Source organism: Apium graveolens, chromosome 10 (genome assembly GCF_009905375.1).
Source record: "Apium graveolens cultivar Ventura chromosome 10, ASM990537v1, whole genome shotgun sequence".
Taxonomy (NCBI): Eukaryota; Viridiplantae; Streptophyta; class Magnoliopsida; order Apiales; family Apiaceae; genus Apium; species Apium graveolens.
Window position 1 is genome coordinate 211,802,846 of NC_133656.1, and position 26,651 is coordinate 211,829,496.

General features: G+C 34.0%; 2 protein-coding genes across 2 annotated transcripts; both read right to left on the reverse strand.

Moving 5' to 3' along the window:
- Positions 1-995: 995 nt before the first annotated feature.
- On the reverse strand, positions 996-2,899 carry LOC141693149 (cytochrome P450 94C1-like). Its single transcript, XM_074498164.1, has one exon. The coding sequence runs from the start codon at positions 2,783-2,785 to the stop codon at positions 1,289-1,291; it is 1,497 nt and encodes a 498-aa protein (XP_074354265.1). The 5' UTR covers positions 2,786-2,899; the 3' UTR covers positions 996-1,288.
- An 18,281-nt stretch (positions 2,900-21,180) lies between these two features.
- On the reverse strand, positions 21,181-25,470 carry LOC141692399 (GDSL esterase/lipase At5g03610-like). Its single transcript, XM_074497220.1, has 5 exons — positions 25,218-25,470; positions 24,925-25,128; positions 22,441-22,715; positions 21,675-21,987; positions 21,181-21,549 (listed from the first exon to the last, which is right to left on the reverse strand). Exons 1-5 carry the CDS (start codon positions 25,303-25,305, stop codon positions 21,335-21,337), a joined length of 1,095 nt encoding a protein of 364 aa, XP_074353321.1. The 5' UTR covers positions 25,306-25,470; the 3' UTR covers positions 21,181-21,334.
- Between the last annotated feature and the right edge of the window lie 1,181 nt (positions 25,471-26,651).

Sequence of the window (26,651 nt, forward strand, 5' to 3'; positions counted from 1 at the left end):
GAAACCAAGTATCACTTAAAAAAATTTGCTTATTAAGAGAGGTGTTACATTATTATCCAGTAATTTTATGTAATTTACACGAGGTCAACACATATATACAAACTTTAGACTGCTAGTTAGTATCGGCAAACAATGTATCCGCGATAGGTTATCGGTAATATTCCCAAAAAAAGTATCTGAAAAATATCAGGGCTTCTTTCTCATTACTGTAGGTAATTAAGTTAAGGATTTTAAATTTATTTTATTTTTTTATGTTTAAGCTACTAGATGGGTTTCTTATATATACATCAAATTAATTTAGCAAAATCATAATTTATGGGGGTATTTTCACATCCTTGCAGAACCAGGGAATCATGGACCTACGTTCCAGAGCCAAGAGTGCGCCACGCTGCATCAATATTCATGCTCGACAAATATTAATTTAGTGGACACAGGGTGCCATCGAATCAGAGTCCAACGCCGCCAGACTTTATAATTATATTATAAAAAAGCTAAATATAATGAAAGCTCCATTATTCTCTCGATCTATATGAACCGATTAATTTGAAATTAGAATTTGGCTGGATAAATCATTTAAATAATTTTAGCTCGAGCCCACCCCAATTAACACGAAATCAGATTCGAAAATTTACGAGTAGAACTCGAATAATTTATTAACGGTATCATTACACCCTAATATAATAAAGTTAATAATAAAATATTATTTAGGATACACAAATAAGAAAGTTTGTAGAGACAAGTAATATGGTCTCAAATAACTAAGATATAATTTTTTTAACATAATAAGTTGAAACTCATTTAGCTCAACAGTATTATGAAACAAAATAAAACAAGTAGAATAAATACATATGTCACTTTCAATTTTCAAACAACTAATTCCAAATCTGTCATTTTAATGAATAGCTTCTGCCATGCATTTGGCAATAGCCATTTCTAGTAATAAATCAATATATGTGATAGACCTATAAAATTAAATTAGGTAAAACAAGATAGTGTAGAAATAACACAGTGTGGAATTGAGGAGTCCTTAATCTTCGGTTGATCATGTTCATATTCAGTGGGGGAAAATGCTGGAAAAGAGGAGCTGTAACATGTTCACATGACACTTTTCAAGCTACCATACTATAACGAGGCTTGGAACACGTTTTTGTAAAAAAAAATGAGCAAAAAACGAATTCACTAGAAATTGAAAGTCAAAAGAATGAGATATGTGAAGATGGGACAGATCATGATTTTTTTACTGATGTAGTTCAGAACACAGGGTTCATTCCAATGTAACAGTGTATATTTAGGGTATTCTTTCACGAACCAGTACCGGTAATCCGCCGCTAAATGTTGCGGTGAGCCCCGGAGAGAATCGGGGAATGTGAGTTGGAGAAGACAACTGAATATCAAAGCGTCGTAATAGGCAGAGTATAACACATTTCAGCTCTAACAGAGCCATTTCTTTTCCTAAACAGACCCTCACTCCAGCTTGAAACACAGGATACTTGAAAGGATTCTCCTGGAAAAATACACCATCTTTTAACCATCTTTCAGGCTTAAACTCTAAACAATCCTTTCCCCAGTATTCTTTCATTCGACCCATTGCGTACGTATGATACGTAACCCTTGTTCCCCTCTTCACAAATGTACCGTCAGGTAAAATATCGTCCTCTAAACAAAATTTGGAATCAAATTGTACAGGAGGATACAATCTCATACCTTCATATATTACAGCTTGCAAGTAATGTAGTTTTTGCAATTGTCCTATACTAGTGATTTGTAAGTTGGTACCAATGACTCGATTCGCCTCATCCCGGACTGCTTCACTGACCAATGGGTGATTAGCCAGTACCCAAAACAGGCTAGTAAGGGCTGATGCAACAGAGTCACGCCCGGCTAACACAAAACTAATGACAATGTCTCTGAGTAATGTGTCATCGTCGGTTATGCAACTGTCCATGAACTTGGAAAGAAGATCATGATCATTTGATAAGTCCTTTTTTCGCCTTTGTCGAATCACTTCTTTAGCTAGTACATTGATCATCTCTATTGCCTTCTTTAGTCTTCTTTCACTACCAATATTGAACAATCTTTTTATCTTCCAAATTACAGGAACCGTTGTCATAGCTCTCTCAGCGGACAACTTTGAGGCCAAGTCGAACGAGTCTGCGAATTCAGATATTGGAAGGCACAACTCAAGACACTTGGGATCCAACCCGAATGAAATTTTACAAATACTATCAAATGTAAATCGACGAAAAACATCTTGCAAATCCAAAACGCTGGTTTTTCTGTCAGCAAAAGACGATAATAGTGGCATTAGGCGATTTTCAATCTCAAAATTAACAACATCAAAAGTATAAGCTCTTATTGAGCTCCTGCAAAGCTCAATGCTAGCCATTTTTCTTTGGAACCTCCACAAATCGCCATCAACGTTAAAAATTCCTCTCCCCAAAAGATCACCTAATATCACCGAAAAAGGTTTTCCTTTCGGGTAATTATCAAATCTTGTTTTGAGAATGTACTCGATGTTTTCGAGGTTAGCTGTGACAATGTTTCCAAGAGCATGTAAGTGTATGGTGTGAGTAGGCGATTTTCGGAGAAGATGAGTATACCAATCACATAAGTTAAGGAATTCATGCCTCCAAGTAGAGTCGAGATAAGTTTTGCAAGTGTTGCAGTTGCAGCAAAACCTTGGTTTCAAGAATAAGTAGAAGCAAAAGATGATGACAAGAATGAGAAAAAATGTGATTGGCTCATGAAGAGACTGCAACAACCAATGAGTCTTGTTGAATTCCATTGAATTGATAAATTAGAGGAAAATATGCCAGAGATACGAGGCAATGCCTGTTTTAAACTGTTACTGTAACTAATACTCTACAGATAGTATGTGTTTTTAAATTGATCATCTGTGCGGGAGCTAGAATTATAAAAAAATATACAACCACGTGGATATTCTATAAATGGTAGTATGGTACCACATGATTTAAACTCTAGCTTAGCTGTTCATTTTAGCAAGCAATGCCGCCTAATAAATTGCCAAAGTTAAAGAAGCTAGAGAGCTGAAATCGACTGCCTGACACGGAACTTCTAATCATCTCAAAAATATAATAAAAATATTTTCTATTTGTATTGGACACGTTTGTTAATTCACATTTTTGATTTGTTAATATCTTTAATTTCATATTAATATTAAATATAAAAATTTTATTGTATTAAAATACTCATAAATATGAATTTAACAAAATCATTCATCATTATATTTGATCTTATAAATTAGACGTAAAATAATATTTAATCGCTTATAATAAATAATGTCAAAAGTTAATATAAAAAATTTATTATGGGACTGAGAAAGTAATAATTTGAGTTTGTTCTGTGATCGATAAATGTCAAGCCACAGACCTTCCACAGTTTAAAATGCGTACGTGCTATTAATTAAAACCAGTTAGTAACCGCGAAGCACATACCCGGAAATTAAAAATAATAATATCACTTTATTATTTACATAAAACTGAAATTATAATTCGTGCAAAATACAAATCTAAATATAATAGATAAAATGTTGTTAAAATATGTAGTTAAAAAAATTGAAGTTAAGTGTAACTCTAAAATTTCACCGTATAGTTCTAGTTATGCATGCACCTAATTATTTATTTATACAAATATGACATGTTAACTTACTAATACGATTATTTTAAAGTAAACCGACGCTTGGATGTTCCGCAACACATAAAAATTGAAGGAAAATAAAATTTACAGAGAGAGGATAAGTTAATTTTTGTCAGTTGAGATTTTATTACAAAAAATTTTAAAAATAGTTGTATAATATATAGTTGATAACCCAAAATACGGGCCCGAAACTAAAAATATCGAATTAATATTTGTAGAAAATTATTCATAATTCGTGCGAAACACGAATTAAAATTAATATATTAATATTAAATATTAAATTGATACTTGTAAAAAATAGTTATGTGGTTAAAAAGAATCGAATCAGTTCTGAAATTTTCTACTATAAATTCTAGTTTTGCATTGTTTTACTTGATATAAAAATCTAATATATTAGTTTTATTTTTGTGAAACAAATTGTATTTCTATCTTGCGAACCAAATATCTGTTCTTTAGATAATTTAATATTAATTAATATTATTTGATAATTATCTTATAATTAGTCTTTTCAATATAGTTTATTTAATATTACCTAATTATCGATAAAAATTAATTTACAAATTAAAAGTAAATAGATGTTATTAAACTTAATTTAATATTACTTAATATAATCTAAATAATGCCCATAAATTTGTTATTGTTAAAATATATTTTTTATTTTTTAGTAAATAAATATTGTGATGGACAGTAACAAATATGATCGTTAAATCAATAATTTTTAGTTTAAATGTTAATAAATATCACTAAATTCATTTGCTATTACTTAATTATTTTTAAAATGATATTATCCAATTTAAAAGTAAACTGACACTAGGATTGACACTAACTAATAGAAAATAAAGTTTACAGATAATAGAAGTTAATTCTTGTTAATAGTTTGCTTTGCAGGTAGTAGTTTTTCATAATAAATGTAAATATATGTTACTTTACTTAATTTAACGTAACTTAATAAATTTTTAATATAATTTATAAATAAATAATGTTTATCGAGAATATAAGTCAATTCGTATTAGTAATTTACTTTATAGTTTGCAAAGAAAATAAATTTTACAAAGAATGAAAGTCGATTTGTGTTAAAAACAAAGTTTATATAGAATAAAAGTCAACTTATGTCATATAAGTACCAAAATTTGGTACTTTTGATATTTTAATACTTTTAACACCAAATTATATATAGTTTCACTTATTAATAAAAAGTATAGATGCCAAAAACTTATTGACGGAAATTTTTCATGAACATACATTATTTATTCGTTACAACGTCTTTATTTTACATGATCTGTTATAGAGTCTACTACAACTATCACATGCTCCACCCATAAGTATTGAACTCATCAAATTTATGAATAATGAAAGTGGGTCAATATCATGCATATATATATCGTTTCACTAATATTCTTTGTGATATATATGTGCAATCATATATAGGTACATGTGACGAGACTCCCAAAGACATGTTTATAGGCATGATTTTTATCAAAAGACATGTTCAAATGACACGTCATTTATCAATTAAATATAATAAAATTTAATAAATAATTATTATATTAATATACAGTGAACTTGAATATAAAATTAAAATTAGTTGACAGTAATAACCAAATACCATCACAATACTCATTTATATTATTAACTTTTTAGATATTAAAATATATGTACATATTTTAAAATTAGATTTATTATTTCTGGATATTTCTAATATTAAAATATTTATTAAAAAATTAAAAGAATATAATAAAAAGGCTTGCCTATTGCCGAATCATGAAGAAACATATCTGGCTAATTGACTTGATGGCATACCCATCTTGACATACCATGCCCCGTGAGATGCAACATAAACTTGTTATACACTAAGTAGAGAAATGTGGGCATGTGGATATCTCTGTTCACCATCTTACACCCTGTGAGATCCATGTACGTGGAGATGTTGATAGGACAAGTTATCCCCACAACAAAATACCCGCAATAATTCAAACTTACAGAAACTGGAAATTTGTGTTAATTTAGGAAACACTATAATTAGAAAAATATCTGTGACAAAAAGAACATGCAAAAGAATTAAGAAATCTGCAAAAATAGCTACTCCTGTAAGCTGTAACTATATATAACTTGCTCAAAATGTTATAGTTAACCACAGTGAACCTCCATGCAATAATGTTAAACGTTTCATTAAGATTTTACACATCAATTCCCTATTTACGTCAAAAGAGACTACACAGTTGTAGCATGGAGGGAGGGTAAACTGGGTAAGTGACTCTAAAACAAGTGAACAAGGTCACAAATCCAAAAACCCTGGCTCCAATGCAATAATTCCAACAATATCTAAAGTATCTTCAAGACTTCAACTCAGTTCCATGAAACCTTAGGTGAAGTTTGAGCCTCTGACTGGTTTTAAGATAAGGTCCTGTCACGAGGGGGGTTTATGCTGGCAAAAGAAGCCATCAACACAGGGCAGGCATGTAAGATGTAGGCCAGTTGGCCAGTGACACGCACTGGGAAGTGCCCCCCAACACAATGACTTGTCCACTTGATCTCTTCTCGTCAGTGCTTACGTACGATTCATGTTGCCATTTATGGACACGGTCAGCATATGTGAAGCAAACTTGTGACTTCCCAAGGATAGATATCATATATGGGTCCACCGGTTCTCTGGATTCTTCTGGGGAACGGGGATTTGTATGTATTTTTAAAACTTCTCTAAAATATGATTTTTTAAATAATTTTAAATATTTTTTTAAATAAAAATATAATGTTTAAATTTTTATACAGATTTTTTTTTAAAAAAAATATTATAGAATTAGAATTTATAATAAGCTTAAAATGTGTATCATATATGAAAAAAAATATGTAAAAAATCTAGTAGAACGAATGGAGTAATATGAAGTATTTATTGATAGTATTAAATATACACATAAACCGAACCTGAATGCTCCTTCCGTCCCACCATTTTTTTATATTGGGTTAGGACATGATTATTAAGAAAAAATATTACTTTCCTCCGTCATTTTGATTTGTTATCAAAAGGATTGGGCACGAAAATTAAGAAATATGTATAAAGTAATGAAAAAGAGAAAGAAAAGTGAGTGAAGTGGTGGGATTTATTGATTTTTAATGTATAAAAGGGTGATAATGGGGATAAAAGTAGTGTGAAAAGGGAGGAAAAGTGAGGAAATGGAGGGACCCATTATCTATTTTTGGTAAGTTTTGAAATGTAAAGAAATGGATGGAACATCCCAAAAAGGAAAGTGTAAAGAAATGAAAAAGACTAAGGAGTGTGTAATAATAAAAAAGTAAGGAAGTGAATAAAGTAGTGAAACTAATTAATATTAAAATGTATAAACTAGATATGATGGAGGAAAGTAATGGGTGGGGTTAATTTTTGTATTATAAAAATTTACTATCTTAGAAAAATTTTGAAATGTAAAAAAATGAGATGGACGTCTCAAACCACCCTAATAGAATTAATCAATATTTATCTATCATCTATTATTATTATATAAAAGATGAAATATTAAAAAATTTGGTACGGTACCTGTTTTTTGGTACACGTTGAATTTACCGAATTACCCTTATTTTACTTAAAAGTTTTATTAACCTTAGTAATCGAATTATAATAGAAAAAGAAATAAAAATCGTTTTCAACTATAACACGTTACCTTTTTTATTTCTCTCAATTAAAACAACTTTTCTAAATATCACATACAAGTTTATTTAATAAAATATAATAATCACTAAATAAAAATATTTGTTTTATATAATTTTTACTATTAATGTAAAGACAAATATACTTAAAGTAAACATTATCTTATAATTTAATTACATAAACAAAATAAAAATATTATTTGATTTTTGAAGTCAAATTATTTATCTATCTATATTATTATATTACATACGAAACTTTATTGTACTTCCTTCAATTACATAATTACCCTTTCTTAAAAAAATTAATATTTTACTCAATTGCCCTTACTTAATTAATATTTAACCAATTACTGATATGGGCCTGAAATTAGCCTAGAAGCATAATTAATGTTGAATTAATTAAACCCGATATGGTCCAGTAACGAAACCCGGTTAATGAGGCCCAAATCATTGATTATTTATTAATTTCATAATTAATAAATAGGGTAAATTAATAGCTCATTAAGTATATCCCATAGAGATCCAAAGCATTGATTATTCATTGAGTAATCTCTGAGGCACCCAAGCCAACAAGGAATCAATTATAACTTAGTTTTTTACCCATAACATTTGGCGCCGTATGTGGAAAAGCATAATAACCATGGTGAACATATAGAGCAGAAACAACGCCCCTGAAGGAACACCGGCTGGGAGTTGGGACGACCCAAACAATCTCATCAGTGATGGAGATACCCCTGCACACAACCTATGCCTCCACCCAAGGAGGAACCCTGGTAGGAGCAATTGAGGCTCATCCACAAGGGACGAATCCCCGGGCTCCTCAAGGGACGAATCCCCAATTTCAATAGCTACATGCACCTGTGAATTCTCGACCCGTTAAGTATGAGTACTCAACGATCATGGACACTAACCCCTTTTACGGGATGCCCCAATACCCCGAGGTTTGAGGAAGTGGACATTCTAATCGGAGTGAAGTACAAGGGCGGACGCCCCAATACATACGTGGTTTGGCTCCTATTCCGGAGGATCAAGAATTCTCTGGACCTTATACTGATAGAGACTCTGAATCATCGGATGACGATGTTGCTCTGAGAAGGAGGCGTGCTGGTAAAAAGCTGATGCCTGATACTAACCAGCGCCCCATGAGCACTCAAGGGACGAATCCCCAAGTTGTTTAGAATCAGGGCTCATGAAGCTGAGATCCAAAGGTTGAAGCGCGACCTGGAGACGCACCTGACCCCAAGACCCCCACTTGCTCTGAGGCGGAAAGCTCTTCCTCCAATCATAGACCTGGATGGTCCAATACCAAGAAGGGATATTGCCCCAATGGCTGATCCAAGTGATCTTATGCCTCTAGGAGATCCTGATGATCCAAACCCACCATTCACTGTCGAGATAATGAATGTCTGCATCTCAAGGAAGTTCAAGATGCCCAGCATCAAAGCATACGATGGTACTGTCGACCCTGTTAATCATGTCAGGACATTCTCTAACGCCCTGTTGCTACATCACGTGAATGACGCTATTAAGTGTCGGGCCTTTCCTCAAACCCTGTCGGGTATGGCTCAAAGGTGGTACAACCGTCTACCGCCAAATTCGATTGGATCTTTTAAGGATTTGAGTCAAGCTTTCATCAAGAAATTTATCAGTGGTAGTGTATATGAGAAAAGTTCGGCATCTCTCATGAGCATTGTGTAAGGAGAAAAGGAGTCCTTGAGAGACTATCTGAATCATTTCACGAAGGAATCCTTGAAGGTCCCAGATCTTGATGACAAAGTAGCTATGATAGCACTATAGCAGGGAACTAGAGATGAGTTCTTCAAGATGTTCTTAGCTAAGCGCCCTCCTGAAAGCATGTTACAGCTTCAAGATAGGACCGGGAAGTATATCAAAATGGAGGAAAGTAAGAAGAAGACGGTAGTGAACAACGAGCCCGCTAGTGGTAAGAAGCGAAAGGCTGATCAAGAATATACTAGAATTGAGAAAGACGTTGACTCAACCCTAAAGAAGGGAGGGCCTGGACAAAATTTTACCGAATATGCTAGGCTGAATGCTCCCAGGAGCCAGGTCTTGATGGAAATCGAGAAAGATAGGGATGTTCGTTGGCCTAAACCCCTGAAGGATGATCCCGCAAAGCTAGATAAAAGAAAATATTGTAGATTCCACAAGGACGCTGGTCATAACACTGATAAGTGCCGACAACTGAAGGATGAAATTGAATTCCTAATCCGAAAAGGGAGATTAGGTAAGTATACCGGGGATGGAGAGAAACACAATAATGTAATAAGGAACTTTGATGATCGTAGGAGAGATCAAGATGATCAGGGGGGAAACCCTCAACCCCGAGGGCCAGTGATAAACATGATCTTTGGAGGACCAACTGCTGCTGGATAGTCTAAAAACTCAAGGAAAGCTTATGTTAGAGAAGTCATGCACATAGTTGGGGAAGTTCCGAAAAGGTCCAGGACAGGAGTAGCAATGGTATTTGATGATTTCAATTTGGAATGGGTCAAGTTTTCCCATGATGATCCCCTAGTCATAACACCCATAATAGGGAACAGTCCGGTAAAAAGAGTCCTTGTAGACAATGGAGCATCGGTGGATATCTTACTCAATGATACTTTTATAAGGAGGGGTTAAAATGATTCTCAATTAACCCCAACTAATATGCCGATATATGGTTTCTCTAGAGTCGAGTGCCCCATGGAAGGAACAATTAAGCTACCTCTAACAATGGGTTAGGAGCCAAGACAGGCCACGCAAATGTTGAATTTTGTGGTAGTGAAGGTTGGATCAACCTATAATGAAATCATAGGAATGACAAGTATGCATGCCTTTAAGGCAGTCCCCCCGTCCTTTCATTTCGTGATCAAGTTTCCAAGCAGAAACGGAATAGGAGAAGAAAGGGGAGACTAGAAGATGGCCAGAAGCTGTTACGTAGCCTCATTGAGGGCAGATGGCGTAGGGGGCAGGTCTTGCCTATTGAAGACCTGAATATCTGTGAGAATGATGAGAAGCGAGGAAAGCCTGCGGAAGACTTGATTCATGTTCCGTTATCTTCTAAAGACCCCGAAAAAGTAACTTTCATTGGAGCATCGTTGGAGGAGCCCCTTGGAGGGAAGTTAGTGAGTTTCTTGCAAGAGAATAATGATGTGTTTTTATGGTTGGCGGTAGATATGCCTGGCATAGACCCGAAATTGTTCACCCACAGGTTGAACGTGGATCTTAATCGAAAGACTGTGAAGCAAAAGAAAAGGAGTTTTTCCCCTGAAAGGCAGGAAGCAATCAAGGAAGAAGTATAGAAACTCTTAGAGGCTGGTTTTATTGAAGAGATACAATTTCTGGAATGGTTAGCAAATCCTGTAATGGTAAAAAAGGCTAATGAAAAGTGGAGAATGTGTGTAGATTTCACTAATCTGAATGATGCATGCCCAAATGATTGTTTCCTGTTGCCAAGAATAGATACTCTAATAGACGTGACTGTAGGTCATGAGATGTTAAGCTTTATGGATGGGTTCAGCGGCTATAATCAGATCAAGATGCATAAGGATGACATCCCAAAGGTATCATTCATCATTGACTTTGGTATTTTTTTATTACCTTGTTATGGCATTTGGTCTCAAGAATGCAGGAGATACCTATCAAAGGTTGGTAAATAAGATTTCTAAAGATCTTATTGGGAAAATTATGGAAGTATATGTAGATGATATGTTAGTCACGAGTCTTGTAAAGACTAATCACATAACCCACTTGAGGGAAGCTTTTGAGGTCCTGAGATACCACAAAATGATGTTAAATCCTGCAAAGTATGCCTTCGGAGTGGGATCTGGAAAAAATTTAGATTGATGGTCTCCAAAAGGGGAATTGAGGCCAATCCAGACAAGATAAAGGCCATCTTATACATGGAACCCCCACATTCCGTAAAGGATGTGCAGAAACTCACTGGAAGAGTTGTAGCTTAGGGACGGTTGATATCCAAGTCTGAGGACAAGTATTTTCCCTACTTCAAGGCTTTAAAGAAGGTGAAAGATTTTACATGGATAGAAGAAATCCAGGTAGCATTTAAGGAACTAAAGAAATACATGGTTCATGCACCGCTATTGGCCAAACCAATTCTTGATGAAACTTTGTACTTATATTTGGTTGTTTCAAAAAATGCCTTGAGTGCCGTGTTGGTTAAGGAGGAACTTAAAATCCGGAAACCTATATATTATTTTAGTAAGATCCTACATGGAGCTGAGTTGAATTATCCGACCATCGAAAAGTTCGCTTTAGCCTTGGTGATGGCCTCAAGGAAGTTGCGTCCTTATTTCCAAGCTCATAAGATTGAGGTACTAAAAAATCAGCATTTAAGAAATATGATTCACAATCCTAAATCCAGTGGGAGGCTGATTAAATGAGAAATAAAGTTGGGAGAATTTGACATAAAGTATAATCCACGAACGGCGATAAAAGCCCAGGCCTTGGCTGACTTCGTGGTTGAATGTACCATCTCTAACCAAGAAGTCGGGGCAGGAAGATACTGAACCTCATGGCATGGAGGGAAAATAGCATAATGAAGGAGAACAGAATACAGATAAGGAATTCTGGGTTCTCTATTTTGATGGAGCATCAAAAAAAATTCGAGCGGAGCAGGGCTAGTTTTACAAAGCCCCGATGAATTCTTGATTGAATATGCTATGGAGTTAGATTTTCCAACTACAAATAATGAAGCTGAGTATGAAGCTCTGATAGCTGGCCTTGGCCTAGCAGGGACGTTGAGAGTCAAAAAATTGAAAGTTTGTGGGGACTTGAAACTTGTGGTATCCCAGGTCAAGGGAGAGTTCGAAACAAGGGATAAAACCATGGCGAAGTATGTACTCCTAGCGAGAGACGTGATGACTCAGTTCAACGAATGTCATGTTGAGCATATTATAAGGGAAGAAAATGTTAAGGCCGATGCATTATCCAAATTTGCCTCATCAAAAATAGAAGAAAGCTCTGAGAGTGTGTACTTTCATGTTTTAAAAACACGGAGCATAGATGTCAAGCTAGTTGCCCCCATAGGGCTTGAAGGGTCATGGATAGATCCTCTTAAGGATCATCTACAAATCGGATGGCTTCCTAGTGATGTTATGGAAGCAAGAAAGTTGTATGTATGAGCCCTAAGATATTCTTTGATTGATGAGATTCTTTATAAAAGGTCTTGCGTAGTTTCTTATTTAAGGTGTCGCATGCCGGATGAGGCTCGACTTGCTTTGGAGGAAGTACATGAGGGTATATGTGACCAACACTTGGGGGCAGGGCCTTAGCCAACAAAATTACCCGCTCAGGCTTCTATTGGCCAGAAATTATGGATGACGCCAAAGAATATGTGAAGAAATGTGATCGTTGTCAAGACACATGCCCCTGTAGTAAGGCAGCCTCCCGAAATACTTACTTCCATAAACTCCCCAATCCCATTTACTATGTGGGGAATGGATATTCTTGGGCCTTTCCCGATGGCTACTGCTCAAAGGAAGTTCTTGATTGTAGCAATTGATTACTTTACTAAGTGGATCGAAGCCAAGCCTTTCGCCAAGATTACAACTAAACAAGTTGCCTAATTCATGTGGGAAAATATCATGTGCAGATATGCGATTCCCCGAATCTTGGTGACCGATAATGGAACACAGTTCAATAACGAGGAATTCAAAAAGTATTATGTAGAGAATGAAATCGAGCTGCGGTTCACTTCGGTCGCTCACCCTCAAGCCAATGGGCAGGCAGAGGTTACAAATCGGGTTATTTTAGATGGATTGAAGAAGAGGATTGAGAAGTCAAGGAGTAGTTGGGTGGATGAAATACTTCCAATACTTTGGGCTTACATGACCACATGTAGAGTCACGACAGGAGCAACACCATTTATGTTAGCATACGGGGTATAAGAAGTTGTTCCAGTAGAGATATCACATTCATCCCTAAGGATCCAAGCATACAATGCTGAAGACAATGAGGAAGGCCAAATATTAGCCTTGGATTTAATATATGAAGTGCGGGATGAAGCACATGCAAGGATTATGGAATATCAAAAGAAAGCTTCTTTTTACATCAACCTGAGGGTGAAAGAGAGATTCTTTAAGAAAGGAGATGTGGTCCTAAGGAAGGTGGACGCCTATGGAGTAGGGCAGAAAGGAAAGCTCTCCCCAAATTGGGAAGGGTCGTACAAGGTTAAGAGCGTTCAAGGAAGAGGATCTTACAAGTTGGAGACTATGGACGGAGAAGAAGTACCTAGGACTTGGCATGCTCAAAACCTGAAGATTTATTATATATAGTTCGTACTTACTTATTAAAGTAGCAACGAGGTTCAAAAGCACCATGAAGTTTTGCTTGTTTAGGGTTTTATATCTCAGTTTTAATAGGATTTGCATCTTAGCTTGTGTCTATCAAGGTCGAACCCATCTTATATATGGTTTTGAAAAACCAAGTTATATTCTTGAGTTGAAGTTATTTTAAACTTTGAAGAACCAAGTTATGTTAATGCTTTATTTGCTTAGCAAAATTCATGCTTTGATGGACAAAGTAATAAATAACAAACGCAAGAGAAATTCAGAAATTCTTCTATTCTAGGAATGCTTTGGGCAGCATTTACAAGTCTGTCATATTAGTCTGTTTTTCAGTCTTGTTTTCATTATTCAATGCATGACTCTTAGAACTGTGTGGTCCAGGTTGCTAATCAATCTCCCTAAAAATATAAAAGTATTTGAAAACTTAAAGGGAAAGTTATGTAAAGCAAGCAAATAAAGCAAGGAAAATAAAATAAATAAAACCCCGAAGGGTAACAAGGCCAAATTATAATAAGTTAATCCAAGAAAGCCATGATGGGCCAACAAGAACAGGAAACTAATCTAAATTCTTAAACAAATCATCATCGTTCCCCCCATCAATAGTAGTAGGAGGAGGGGGAACGGGGTCATCTTCCATAGGAGTAGCATCCCGGGAAGGAGAAGTTGTGGCCTCAGCAGAAGTAGTAGGAAGGGAAGAAGGTGGAAGATCCTCAAATGGAGACCCTTGCCCAGGAACAGGAGGCAGTGGGTACGCCGCAAGAGTCACCTCCGGAACCTTCTTCCCAATCTCTCCCACAATCTACTCCCAGCAGGTGGCAAAAGTATCGGGGAAGTTATCATCATACTCAACATTCAGGACCTCATGAAAGTCCTGTAATGCCTTATATTTTGCTATCAACTTAGCTCGACCCCTCTGAACATCCAACTCTAGCCTGCGAACTTTCTCCTTCTCCTCAGCTAACTCTCTCTCCACCTCCCGGAAGCAAGTGCAATTGGCCTCTGAAGCCTTGAGGTACCTATCACTATCCCCCTCGGTGATAGTCAAGCTAGCTCTTACCTCTGTCAGGTTATGAAGGGCAACCTGAAGATAGGTGTTCATCTGTCAAAAACATGTTTTAGCACAATAAGCTATATGTGTAAAGGAAAAATAAAAAAATGCTAAAAGAGGGAAGTAGGAGCTTACGGAAGCTACTGCCTGGGAACCAAGGCGCTCAATCTGAATATCATCATAAGACTCCACGATATTAGCCTGGTCACGAGGTGTAACCACACTCTCGAACCATACAACAGCCGTCTCAGAACTTTCTACAACTGTGTCCCTTCTCTGTAGGCCCCAGGTCACAGTGAAAGGGAATGTATCCTCATCAAGGCTGAGAAGCCTCTCGGATATAAAGGTGGCAATGGCCTCTGTAACGGTGATCGAAGGGCCGTCACCAATCCTCACCCATTTCTCGCGGTGAGTTTCAACTGCGGAGCCCCGAGAGGCGCGAGACTCCTTTTTCTTGAAAATGGAGTCCAGAGCTGCCTTAGCTGCAAAAATACAAAAAACATTAGAAAAATGATAATGCATGAAAATAAACAACAAAGTCAAAAAGAGGAAAGAAATACCCTTAAGACCCAGGTCGCATAGACCCAAATTTTGCAAATTGCCATATGAAAGGATGAGAGCACATTGATGCAAGTTATCAGCTGTTATGGTCTTGATGGCCGCATCTTCGTCTATCCCCAATTTTAAATCTCTTAAAGAACCGTCTATTCTTTTAGAGAAGTTGGGCCTGAAAAAATGGTCCCAACCCTCCTCGACATCCAGATATACATAAAACCACTCGCTCTTCCAAGTAGGATACGAGTCAGGGTTGGTACCAGAAACAAAGCAAGAACGAGCAAGGGACCTATGGACTATTTTGACTCATCCTTGGGCGTCAGGAGCGTTTAAAAATTTAAACAAATAGCGAAAGACACAAACATTGGGCTCAAAACCATGTTTATGAGGTTTGGCCATATATCAATGAATAAAGCGCCAAGAATTAGGCGTGAGTTGAGTTGGACAGACACGGGCCTCAGCTAGAATACGAAAAATGAAGGGGTGTGGGGGGAGACTAAAACCAGCATAAAAAGTTTCTTTATATACACGAATGGCCCCAGGTTTTGGGTAACAAGCCCTATCATTTGGGCCTGGGGCCTCAGCCTTATACGGAGCAGAAATTCCAAATAAATGAGCTACAATACCTATTTTGTCAGAATCATACTTAGAAGGATAGTTATATGCATCTAATTGTAGCATGTTAGGAAAGGCTTGACCAAATTCTGTTAAAAGATCCCTAAGAAAAATTACGGAAGCATGAACTGAGGATTTTTTACCTCGACTAGCCCTAGAAGGACGAGGAGCGACCTGAGGAAGTTGAGAAAGGGAGGAGTGGGAATCTACCATAAAAATTCTTGCGAAGAATGCTTGAAAACTCAGAAAAGCCTTGAAGATGGGGAAGAATATGAAGATTTAAACAGAATCTTCAAGTAAACCCAGAAAGTGGTGGAAGACAACGGCGGTGTAGGTTACCGGAAATCGCCTTGCTACGGAAAAGGATGAGAGAAAAGTTGCAGAGAAAAGAAAGTATAGAGCGAATTTTTTGTTGAAATGAAGTGTGAGAAATGAACTCACACCTTGCTCTTTATATAGTCATCTACATGCAGTAGTTCAACCATCTTTGGGCCTGAAAAAATGGGCATGCTAGTCATCAAGGGCGGGAAGCCCAAAAAATTCAAAAATTTGAAATACGCTACCAAATTCGAGAACAATCTAGAATGTTCTTTACCAAAAAAAAAGCAATGGAAAAAAATTATATACTCGGAATTTGTGAAAATTCACAAGGAAAATCAAGGTTCCAAACCACGTCTAGGAGACACAATTCCTAGGCGTGGTTCAAACCATGTCTCCTAGGCAGGGAGGACCTACACCTAGGATCTATTGAAGAAAGAAGGGGTCAAATCACGTCTAAAAGACACAATTCCTAGGCGTAGTTCAAACCATGTCTCTTAGGCGGGGATGACCAACTCCTGGGATCTATTGAAGAATGAAGGAATCAAACCACGTCTAGGAGACACTATTCCTAGGCATGGTTCAAACCATGTCTCCTAGGTGGGGATGACCAACACCTAGGATCTATTAAAGAATGAAGGGGTTAAACCACGTCTAGGAGACACAATTCCTAGGCGTGGTTCAAACCATATCTCTTAGGCGAGGGTGACCCATGCCTAGGATATATTGAAGCTATGAATACCAACCACGCCAGAGAGGCATGATTCCTAGGCGTGGTTCACAGGTTGTCTCCTAGGCGGGGTGACCCACGCCTAGGATGCATGTGTGCATGGGAGCCAACAACGCCTAGGAGACATAAATCCTAGGCGTTATACACAAAATATCTCCTAGGCGGGGTGACCCACACCTAGGATGCATGTATGCATGAAAATCAACAGCGCCTAGGAGACATGAATCTTAGGCGTTGTTCAAAAAGTGTCTCCTTGGTGGGGGTGATCCACGTCTAGGATGCTTGGTACCCTGCAACCCATTTTATGATTATTTAATTAATCAGATAATGGTCAAAAATGAGAAAAATAGCTTTAAAAATCCCAAAAAATAGGGGAAATAGAGGAAAAAATCCCAAAAAATCAGAAAAATTAGAAAATAATTTTCAAAAATTATTTTTGAACAAAATATTCCTGAAAATTAAGGAAAATACTTGTGATTATTGGAAAATCCTGAAAATTAAGGAAAATACCTATGAGTATTGGAAAATTCCTGAAAATTAAGGAAAATACCTCTGAGTATTGGAAAATTCCTGAAAACTCAAGGAAAATGCCAAAAGGTAACAAAAAAAATCCTTGAAAATTAGGGAAGACCGTATGGATGAATCCCAAGGGGAGAATCGTTGTAAATGTGTAGGTCGCTCCACACTTTACGATAAAAACGATAAGCCAAAAAGGTATAAACTTTAATTTCTACAAAATCTTTACTGAATTTCGCAAAAGTTCGGGGGCAAATGATTTGGCCTGAAATTAGCCTAGAAACATAATTAATGTTGAATTAATTAAACTCGATATGGTCCAGTAACGAAGCCGATTAATGAGGCCCAAAATATTGATTATTTATTAATTTCATAATTAATAAATAGGGTAAAATCCTCATTAAGTATATCCCATAGAGGATAGAATTATTCATTGAGTAGTCTCCAAGGCACCCCAAGCCAATAAGGAATCTGATTCCCATCTATTAGGACTCCAAAATGTACTCTAAAACGGAGACTTATTCATCAAGTCTCCTAACCCTGGTTCAATTCAAGGACATCCAATATGTATATAAAGGCTCTCACCCATCCATTCAGAATTACGTTTTTGGCTGCATTATCTAAATTTACAGAGATACATAGGCATCTTGTGAATGCGGATTTAATCTACGAAACACAAGTGCAGTCATTAAAGACCTTGAGCTCTCGAACCCTAGCAATAGGTATCGTAATAATTATAATCTAGTTTTTACCCATAACAATTACCTTTATAGGTAAAAATACGTTGCCTTTTTTATTTTCACTAACTAAAACAACTCATCTCTACAAATATTTTAGACAATTCTTTTTAATCTCTGCCTTTTTTAAGTAAAACATGTTGTCTTTTTTATTTTTCCCAAATAAAACAAATCTTTCTCTAATAATATTATGGACAATTCTTTTTAATATATGTTGAATATCTATCTATCAATCAGTCTATCTATGTTTTATACTATTTATGCAATTATATTAAAAACGAAACGATGAAAGTTTGGTGAGTAGTCGGTCTAGGGACCGTAATTATAGTAATATTTAAAATAAAACACTCTCATAAATAGAGTACTATTCACATTATAATTATATAAATATAAATAGAAATGTAATATGTCTAATGGTTTTAATTTAAATAAAATAATATATAATATTAAATAAAATTATACTATTGATCCAATCATAAATAAAAAATAAAAATAAATTACTTACAATTAGTTGAATTTGCAGCCTCGGATTAAAATAAAATAATAAAGACTCTTAAAAATTTGAAAGCGAATTTGTTTGGTCGATATAATGTCATCAGGCTAAAACAAGAAATAAACGAGTTAAAAAAAAATAAATTGAAAGTAAATTCGTTTAGCAGATATACTGTCATCAGACTAAAATAAAATTATACATATTATCAATTCGGTCTAAAACATAATAATATTCATTCCGGACTAAAATAAAATTAAACAAAAAACTAAATATAATTAGCTGCATTTGGTTGACATAACGGGTTGAGACTAAAACTAACATTTGCTATCTGAGGATAAAACAATATAATAAATACTACCTGTCTATCTAAAAAATAATTTATCAAACTGGGCTACAACATAATACGTTGGTCGATATAATGTCATCCGAATAAAACAAAACATGTTATATATTCTGCTTAAAACAAAATAATATTCAAACAGAACTAAAATAAAATTAAAAATAATAAAAGTTTGGTTGTTAGTCGGTCTGGTCACCGTAATTATAGTAATGTTTAAAATAAAACACTCTCGTAATAAATTACTATTCACAATATAATTATATAAATACAAATAGAATTGTAATCTATCTAATGGTTTTCATTTAAACAAAATAATATATATTACTAAATAAAATTATACTATTGATCAAATCCTAAATAAAAAAAATAAGTTACGTACAATTAGTTGGATTTGCAGTCTCAGATTAAAATAAAATAATAAAGACTCATTAAAATTTAAAAATAAATTCGTTTGGTCGATATAATGTCATCAGGCTAAAAAAAATAAACGGGCTAAAATAAAATAAATTGAAAGTAAATTCGTTTGGCAGATATAATGTCATCATAATAAAATAAAATTATACAGATTATCAATTTGATCTAAAACATAATAATATTCATTTCGGGCTAAAATGAAATTAAACAAAAAACTAGATACAATTAGTTGAATTTGGTTGATATAATGGGTCTGAGACTAAAATCAAGATTTGCTACCTTAGGGTAAAATAATATAATAAATACTACTGATCTATCTAAAAATAATATTATCAAACCGGGCGACAATATAATGTGTTGGTTGCTATAATATCATCACAATAAAATAAAATATGTTATCTATTCGGTTTAAAACTAAATAATATCTAACCGGAGCTAAAATAAAACTAAAAACAAACTAAATGTTATTAGATGGTTGATATAAAGGGCCTAGTCTTAAACAAAATAAGTATATATTATTGATCTACGCTAAAACAAAAATTAAATTCAAACTAAAGATATTTTTTATATTATTGATTAGTGTTAAAATAAAATTAAAGTCAACCGAATTCGTTATCCGACTCTAATAGCCAAAATATTAAGAGTTTGATTGTAGATTTCTTTCTGTAAAATGTTTGGGTTTATATAATTACATGTTTTTTTTAATTTTTGTTATATTCAAAACTATTTTAATAAAATAAAAATAGATAATATTCCTTAGTCAGTATAATTGAGTCAAACTAATATAAATCAATACATGTTATTCATTCGGGCTAAAAAAATTATACAATTAATTCATGATAAATCAAGTTAAAATAAGAAAATAATTATACGAGATAAAATAAAATAATATGTACTTTTATTCGGGTTAACATAAATTTTTTATTATTGATACATAAACTTTTTATCATTGATTCGGGTTTAAACAGATTAAACAAAAATAAGTTTCAATATAATTAGTAAGATTTGTTCGGTATACCAAATTAAAGATAATTCTTTTATTATTGATGTGAGCTAAAATTTATCTTTTAATTAAAACATAATTATGTTTTGTAAACACAAATATGAATTTCAAAAAAAATAAATCTTGTGATGAGTGATATTTCTTTAAAAACTAAAATTTTACTAAATTATACACATGTATATTTAAAATAATTATGAAATCATATTATCAAAAATTTCTAATAAATAAATTTTAGAGTTTAAAATTTTTACTTCAAATTAAATTTAAAAAAAAGTATAATATTAAAAACAATTCGTGCATAACACGGATTTTAGACTATTTTATATATATATTATATATAAATTGAATGTATTGAAAAAAATATTGGATGTAAATAAATTTTATATTATAAATTTTTTGATAAAGATTTTGAAACGTAAAGAATTGAGGAACATGCAAGAAAAGATGAAAGCAACAGATGAACCTATATCCCCGGATATTTTATGAGTATTTTGTTAATGGGTCATTAATTGATCATTTATGCAGCCTCTCTGCGTGTTTCAGCTGACAGTATTTCTGATCGACGAGCCTAAACTTTCTTACACTTCCAGTATTCATGCTTTTAAGTTAAAATTCTAAACACTAGAGAAAAATACGTATTCCAACAATTTCGAATCATAAAGAATACTTAAAATAATTCCTTGCTAGCATAAATTGCACGTAAAATATTTCGGGAATGCTTAAATAAGTTAAGCATCTGAAATTTGTGTTCCCAATAATTTTTTATTTTGTCCCAGAAATGAGCTTTCCAATTAGAGGGTGCTGGGATGTTATAACAATTTACACTTAATCACGATATACAAAACACAAAATTAAGTTTCTCCTAACACCTCAAAGTTTTGCGAATAGGTAATAGCTTAACACATAGTATACTGGCGGATCATAACGTAAACTATTACACAAATTTAGAACGAAGAAGGAACTAAAAACTCTGTTCAAGAGTGGCTTTCAAGGACGAATAATAGACTGCATGCCATCCCGCCTGTGTCGGATGAGCTGTGTCCCAGAAGAATGCCGATTCTGGATTCTCACACACACTGTACAGTTTAACTCCCTTCTCATCCAAGCTTCCACAGAAATTTTCACTGCTCGTTCCCATACAACATGGCTTTAGCGGGGTCTGGAACGTCACATCCCCTGCATTGTTTATGTTCCCTTTATCAAGTTCATGACATTTTTCAAAGAATTGGAAATGTGTTCAAATTTCAGTAATATGCTGGGGAAAACTGAGCCTAGGCAATTGATCATTTAAACATGTGCACCTGGATGATTTCCTTGGTTCTTGAGTGCTGTGGTGAACGATGTATAAAGATCAAGAATGGTGAAAACTGGCTTCCTGCTGTTACTTTCATTGTTCAACTTTGCCACTGCTTGTTGCAACAATAGGTTGTGGAAATTCACAGCCGTATTCTCAGTCTTATTGCATTGTTGAAATGCAGACACTGCCGTGGCACGAGGGAGACATCCCAATGGTTGTAGACCTGTCACCGCTATTCTCCTCGCACCCATTGTTTCAATACGTTTCAAGTTCAGTGCTAGTTGGTTAACCACTTGAGTAATAAAGGACTGCAATCCCTATATATCAAAGTACCATGAAATACACTTAATAAGAATATCCTGGTTATACATTAAATAACTGTACTACATGCTATTCCAGAAATTCTATAGATTACATAACGTCCTTGTATCCCAAAGGATTTGTGAATTCAGATTTAAGGATTTCTATGATCTTTTTTTATAAGAACTGGATTGCGGGATATTCCAATAAAACTGTGTAACATTTTGATCCTCAATTTGAACAATCATTTATCAAGGTTTTACACTATTATTGGAACTAGAAGTAGTTGTGTACTATTTATTAAAAGATAATAAAAAGAAAAAAGCAATCTAAGAGCAACTCATTGGATAAAAACATTAATTTTTCTCGATGTGGCAAAGTTGGAATCCCTTCGAGGATGCCAACCATTGGATTTTCTCTAAAAAAGACTATATACAGAAGAACAATGAAAATGTAAAAAAAAAAATTACCTGAGCAGTACCACCTGTAGTATAGAAACGACTATAGTCATTCCCAGAGAGGGTGACTAGAACCAAGGATGATTGAAGATCAGCCTTGACATAGACTGAATCACCGAGCATAAGTTTCTCCATAAAATCAATTTGGGTGGTCATGTTTGGCAACAAAACGTTCGTGTCAAACACACCTGTCCCTCCATACGCAAAGTTCATCCCATAGTGCAGACGTTTTTTTGCAAAATCTTTCCACTGGTAAGGTGTAGGAGACTTGATTCCCATAGACTTGGCTATCATAAGATGTGGTAAACTTTTTAAGAATATCTAATATTTTGTGGTACATCTATAAGTTTCAAACTGTGACTCTGTTACTTCATTGGTTCCTATATAAATGCCCTTTTTGACTAGGGGTGTAATTGACTGAATTATGCCTGTAATTTACAAATAATTGATGTTTCGATATTTTAGAAACTTGGACATGATAATGTATGGTTATTGCTTAACGATTACAAAATTCTAAAAAAATTACGGCCAAACTTCGATCAATCTGACCGAGTCATAGTAAAAAAACATATAAATAGGAACGAAGGAAGTATAATTTATAAATCAATAGAAAATTCAGCTTCCAAAAGTTAGTGATAATCGGGAGAAAAATTTTGGTCAATATATTTGCTACTATAAAACAGCTTTAAAACACTTTTGGTTTTCACTTATCCTGCAATGAAGTAGAAAAAATATGTTGCAGTTTCACTTATATGATAGCCCTAATTCTAAACTAGTTAAAGGTTGGGAATTGGGATACCATATTTAACAAAACTCATTAGTTTATTAACATGACATTTACTATTAGGAATTTCTATCCTCTCTATACGATTCTACATAGCTAGCACAAATGAAGTGACTCCCCCCATCCTCATCCTCATAATCTTACTAAAAATAGTAAGTTTGTGAGTTTCTCCCAATAATTTATTTATCATTTAAAAATGTACTACATCCCAAACCCCATTTTTGTCTCCATATATTATTTTATTACTTCTTTCTCTCGCTTCCTTTAAAATCTTAAGAGCAACTCCGAGAGTTGCTTAACAAACTCCTAAATAAACTACTATTATATCGACTCCTAAGTCATTTATCATGACCCAACTCCAACAATCCTCCTCAGTTAAGCTCTAATTGTTTTAAAAGTAGTTATATGTACACTAAGCTATGCTACAAGTAATGAAAGGGCTGATCAGATTTTAGAGGGAAAGTACTACATATTAATATAAAATTGATTGAGGAAGTATTATATGCTCCACAATAAAGAGGAAGGTTTTGAAGATCTTAAATTTGTAGGGCGGCACAAGGAGAGTGTTGAAGATGATTTTTGTGTTAGTTTTGTTAAAATATGACTTAGGAGGGAGGATAGAGTAGCACTTGGAGTTGCTCTAACTACTAGAAATATTATTTTATCATTTTTCCCTCCTCATCTACACATAGATGTCATTAAAATAAGAAATGTGGATTCAACAATAAGTCATCAAATTCGGGGACTCATTTCACAGTCTGCAAAACTTTCCATCAAATAGGGAACCGGATGGAGCCTTGTTTTTCACCTAAAATTCATCACTTTCTCAAAATATAGGGTTGGGGAAAGGAATAGAGAAGCCAGTGCTCTAAATATTCAAAAGAAAGAGATAGAATTAAGGTAAAACAAGAAAAAGAAACTGGAGAGTATGCTTACTATAAATTGTTTTGTACTCAATTGTTTAAAACAGTTATTATTTGAAAACCTCCGGAGTGACCAGTGTTGACATAAATGAACCCAACTGCTCTATGTCAGTACTATTAATATGTATAACGTATTGTTTCATCTTTCAAAGGCCTAGAAAATGTAGTAAATATTCTGACCAAAAGATTAATGGTCAATGCATAACGTACAGTTTCTGACATATGACTCCAACAGTAAACTAATCCATATTATCCCATTAATCACTTAGAAGAAGGTGCGTTCACCCTTCCGATTAATCACTATAAGCTACGCTTTCCGCCTACCATTTTTTAGAAAATCGGTAGTAATGGAGGGCATTAATATTATAATCATGGAATCTAATTGTGGTGGACCGGTGCCGCAAAATAATCTAAAGACACATTTTATCAGTTCAAAGTAGAAAGTAGTAAAGTAGAACTAAACAGAGAAGCAAGCTGGCACTGAAACATTAGATTAGTTTAAGGATGCCTAATCTTAAAACTAAACAAAACTAAGAGATGATGAAGAGAAAGATACTTGTATCATACAGGGTGTGAATGTGTTAAACAAGAAAAAGAAAAGGCTGACAATGCATGCTGGGGAATGCCAAAAAAGCAAAGTGAATAATGATAGTATCGAAATGTGTCCAAACCAAGTGAATGACCCACATCAACAACTTTTGCATCATAATTGGTTTTATTTTTTTATAAAGGTAAAGTGTATGTACTGCACTTGATTAATAATACAAATAAAAGACTTGTATAACTTACCAATGTAATCGGTGAGTACGCGGCCGTCGGAGAATCTTCCGGCGGGTTTGCCTGGAAAAGTGAGACCATATGGCTGCTTCCAAGAACTAGACAATGATTTTCTTATGTTACCTGTATCTGCATAGGAGTCTCCGAACACAAACAGCTTTGGTTTTGGGCCATGTTTATGTATGAGTCCGTTTTGGGCTGATGAATGTTTGGCACCTGGTCCACGTCCACATCCATGCACAGTGAATTAGTGAAGTATTAAATATAAGAAACACAAGTGATCTGTGTGTGTGAAATGTTGATACCTTGAGTTGTAGGGAGAAGATGAAAGATGAAGAGGCAGATGATAATGAAGAAGAAGTAGATCTGGAGGAGTGGTTTTAGGAGACTCATCGGACTTGAAACAACTGCTATGCCTCGATGTTTGGTAATACCAGTTTAGTTTGTTTCCGAGAATGTAGTGTGAATTACTCACATAACATGTGGAGTGCGCGCATAAGTGAGGGATATAAAAGAAAGCCTAGTGCCAAGTAAAATGAGCAGACTAATCATTCTTTGACCCACTGAATCTCTGTGTACCTACCAAACTCACTGGCTAAATATGTCCATTAAGAAAGGGAGTTGGCTTAAACTATTAACACCAAAGTTTACTTCTTTTTTTCTAAGACACCAAAGTTTACTAACCAATAATATGTGCGATAAAAAAAAAAATTAAAAAAAAAACGAGTTATGCGTGTTTATTGTTAACAATATTTTAAAATTTATGCGATGCACGAATTGTTTTCTATTATATATAATTTTTTGAATTTAATTTAAAATAAAATTTATTTATATAAAATTTCAAATATATATAATTTGATAATATTTATAAATATACACACACATGTATAAGTTAGTAATATTTTTGCAATAAGTGGTGTTTAGAAAAGTAATATTAATGATTGAAAAATATAATTTTATTGATATTTATTGATTATTTATAAAAAAAATTATATTTTAATTAAAAGTTATACTGATTATTTTAATTTTTTTATTGTCTTGTTTAGTTTGCTTCAATTGTAATTATATTCAAATTTATTTTAATTTAAAATATTTAAATCTGAATTAATTATAAAAAAAATTTGTGTAAGCCCGGATAAAAATACATGTTGTTCTGTGTTGTTAAGTTTTAGATGGTTTAATATGAGTGCACGGTTGAAGGGTCCGTGAAGGTAGGATTTCGATTTAACTTTATTATATATATCATGCACACTTATTTTAAATAATTATTTTTTAATTTATTTTAAATAGCATATATATTGTTGATATTAAAAACCCATAATTAAATAAACTCATTATATTAAACAAATTTAATTATTTATATATAGTTTCTTTATAGTATTATTTTACTTCAGGTGGGATATTATTTTGTTTTAGCATGAATGTTTATTTACATCATTTCCCTTTTGCACGATGTCATTATATCGACTAATAAATTATCTTTCAAATCTAATTTTATTTTAGTCGAGTTTAATCGTATAATTCTTTTAACCACGTTAGTAGTATTTATAATTTTGTTTTACCCCGATAACGCATATCCAACTAATTATATTTAGTTTTTCTTTTAACCCGTATCAGTAGTATAATTTTGTTTAAATTCGGATGAATAATGTATATTATTTTTTTATCCCGAGGCCATTATACCTACCAACATGTGAGATGAAATCTTTTGCGTAGGTGTTGATTATTTTGTATAAAGC

Excerpts from the sequence above, each read along its gene's own strand:
- LOC141692399 (XM_074497220.1), bottom strand. The coding sequence starts at position 25,305 with ATGAGTCTCCTAAAACCACTCCTCCAGATCTACTTCTTCTTCATTATC. Across the intron at positions 25,129-25,217 it reads TCTTCTCCCTACAACTCAAG|GTGCCAAACATTCATCAGCC; the intron begins GTATCAACATTT and ends GACGTGGACCAG. Across the intron at positions 22,716-24,924 it reads CGTACTCACCGATTACATTG|CCAAGTCTATGGGAATCAAG; the intron begins GTAAGTTATACA and ends ATCTTATGATAG.
- LOC141693149 (XM_074498164.1), bottom strand. The coding sequence starts at position 2,785 with ATGGAATTCAACAAGACTCATTGGTTGTTGCAGTCTCTTCATGAGCCA.